The sequence below is a fragment of the Montipora foliosa genome, chromosome 3, assembly GCF_036669935.1.
Source record: "Montipora foliosa isolate CH-2021 chromosome 3, ASM3666993v2, whole genome shotgun sequence".
Classification (NCBI taxonomy): domain Eukaryota; kingdom Metazoa; phylum Cnidaria; class Anthozoa; order Scleractinia; family Acroporidae; genus Montipora; species Montipora foliosa.
The window spans coordinates 42,553,951-42,556,696 of record NC_090871.1 but is presented as its reverse complement, the minus strand read 5'-3'; the positions used below and the strand labels follow the sequence as shown (position 1 = coordinate 42,556,696).

Genomic DNA, 2,746 nt, shown 5'->3' with positions numbered 1-2,746 from the left:
GTCCTTTGTTTTCTGCTAATCCTTATGCTTGAGTCCTATTGAAATCCAAGCTTTACAGTTTGCCCTGGTAAAGAGTAAGTTGCTTAAAGGCTAGGCGTAATATAAACAAAACAAAACAGATTAAAATCAGTGCGAGCACTCTACCACTGAACTCCCCTATACTAGCTATTGACAATCCTTCATCCAGTTGTATTTACATTTGCAGTAAAGACATGCAGTCCTTGACTACATATTTTTGGTAACTGAGACACCCAGTGAAGAGTTACAGTGATATTAACCACATAGTAGATGCATAATTGACAATATTACCGTGTATTCAATCGATCTTTATTATTTTATTTTTATTTTATTTGACTTCGCCCCAACAAATGTGGGGCAGGGAGGCCACAACAGCATAACCAATTACTGTGGTCCCCAAAATAAATACTGAATTACAAAAATATTAAGCTTAATAGTTAAAAACAGCAAGTTATATCTTTAACAAGGGGTCGGGCCATATTACATTTAGATTTTTAGGATTGTCCGCGTTGTAAATGTTCAAGAGAGCATTTGTATAATATTCAAAAAGTTTGTTTTTAAATGAAGCGAGTGAAAGAGAATTGTCTCTAATGTAGGTAAGTTGAGAATTCCAGATCCTGCTTGTACGTGTAAAGAATGAACGCTGGTAAGTTAAAGTTCTACATCTCTTGGTAGTATAAGTAGTAGCATTACTGGCATGGCATGATCTTGTTACTCTTGTAGATCTGCGTATGGTTGGTAAAATGCTGCGGTCAATGTCTATAAGTCCATTTGTAGCTTTATATAAAAATGCCAATAGGTCCATCATCTCGTGCCAATAGCTTATCGGTAGTAGGTTGCACTGTATAAGTCTATCCTGGTATGACCATTCAGTTTGGAAGGGTAATATTAAGATGTATTTAGTTGCCCTTCTCTGGACACGTTCTATGCTTTTCATCACTTCGATTGATTGAGGGGACCAGACTTGGGTTGCATAACCCAGGTGCAGACGTACAAGAGCCAAGTACATAGTTCGGCGAGTGCTAGCTTTCCTGATGTACCTTGATGATAGACGAATAAATCCAAGTAGCTTATTTGCCTTATTGGATTGATGGTAAACCTGGTTAGTCCATGTCAGATCGCTAGAGATCCACACACCCAAATCTTTCTCAGCTGTTGTAACGTCTAAGACAGACCCGTTCATAAGATATTGATGCTCGGTAGGATTTCCTCTTTCTTGTTATATGCTGAGACTTCCATTTTTGCTGATTGAATTGGAGGAATGTTGATGTAGACCAATCTGTAAGGCTGTCAAGATCGGACTGCAGAGCCTTTGAGTCATCGACAGAGTCAATAAGCTTGTAGATTTTAGGAAATGGTATGGAACATCAATATGTTTCGACCTCTGTTGATTGACTGGGTTCTTGGACAAGGCGATTGTACCTTGGTTCTCGTCAAAAATCAAGACAGGGCCACTTACCTCACCAATGTCCTTTATCATTTGAGTGAGGTACATACCTTCTTGGACTGCTGCTGCCACAGCAATATACTCAGCTTCACATGATGATAGAGCCACTGTTGGTTGTTTCATTGATTTCCAAAAAATAAGGACCAGTTTTGTTCAAACTGAAACAGTACCCACTGATACCACGTCTGCCTTCTATAGAGGACGCCTAATCAGCATCAATGTAGCCTATCAGTGTAAGGCCATCATCACATTTTCTATAGCACAATTCAAAATCAAGAGTACCCTTCAAGTATCACAACACATGTTTTAAAGCTGTCCAGTGTCCCTTCATGGGAGCAACCAGGAACTGTGACAACTAAGTAACAACCCAGCATATGTCTGGTCTGGTGCATGTCATAGCATACACCAAACTAGCCACTGCTTCACGGTATCGTCTAGGATCCACAGGGACTCAAGCTTCTGTTCTAAAGGTGTAGAACAGGTGTAAATCTCTCAAGCACCTTAGTGATGTACCCCTTTTGATTCATCTTTACAAAGCCATCTCCTTGCTCAAAGTGAATACCCAAAAAGTATGAAAGTCTACCCAGGTCTTTCATATGAAACGTCTTCTTCAGCATTCCTTTAGCTTCAGACATTAGCAACATGTTGCTTGCTGCTATAACTATGTCGTCTACCCAGACAAGCATAGCAACAAATCCACTTCCAACATGTTTGGTTTTCACACAATTGCCAACAGGACTTTGAACAAAACTGTTCTCCAACAAGAAACAGTGTAGTACACGTGAACGGATAGAGATCCTTCTTGCTCACATTAAACATCACCTTTTGAATACGCTATTTATTTCTTTGCAACTGCGCGCGATTCAACTGAAAAAGATACGATAAACGATTACATAAATTATTCTAAAGGTAATGGACAGAAAAGCACAACAGAAAAACACAAGGCAGATACTTACAAACTGTGATGCGAATTGAAATAAGCCTCAAGGCTGCCGAGACCGGTGAAAACAGCGACTAACGCAAGTGTAGAACTTAGAACGGATGGATATAACTATGTAACGACCGAACTTGGAAGAGAGAATTATGCGTAATAACGCCGAAACAAACATATACCTACAAACAAACGTGCAAAAAAGACTACAGGGAATAATTACGGTTTACTAGTTAACACCTAGACAGAATTACAACGCATACACGCAGCAATACACACCTGACAATGAACAACGCAATCAACACATAAAAATTTCCTATTCTAGTTGCTACAACACGGTTCCAATTTCT

At 39.4% G+C, this 2,746-nt stretch overlaps 1 protein-coding gene across 1 annotated transcript in view; it reads right to left on the bottom strand.

Annotated features, from left to right (window-relative positions):
- Positions 1 to 1,929: 1,929 nt before the first annotated feature.
- The window catches only part of LOC137995881 (uncharacterized), a 3,840-nt gene continuing 3,023 nt past the window's right edge, over positions 1,930 to 2,746 (bottom strand). Inside the window, exon 2 of the mRNA XM_068841344.1 lies at positions 1,930 to 2,215. Within this exon, the coding sequence (XP_068697445.1) occupies positions 1,930 to 2,215 (286 nt within the window). The remainder of the gene's footprint in view (positions 2,216 to 2,746) is intronic.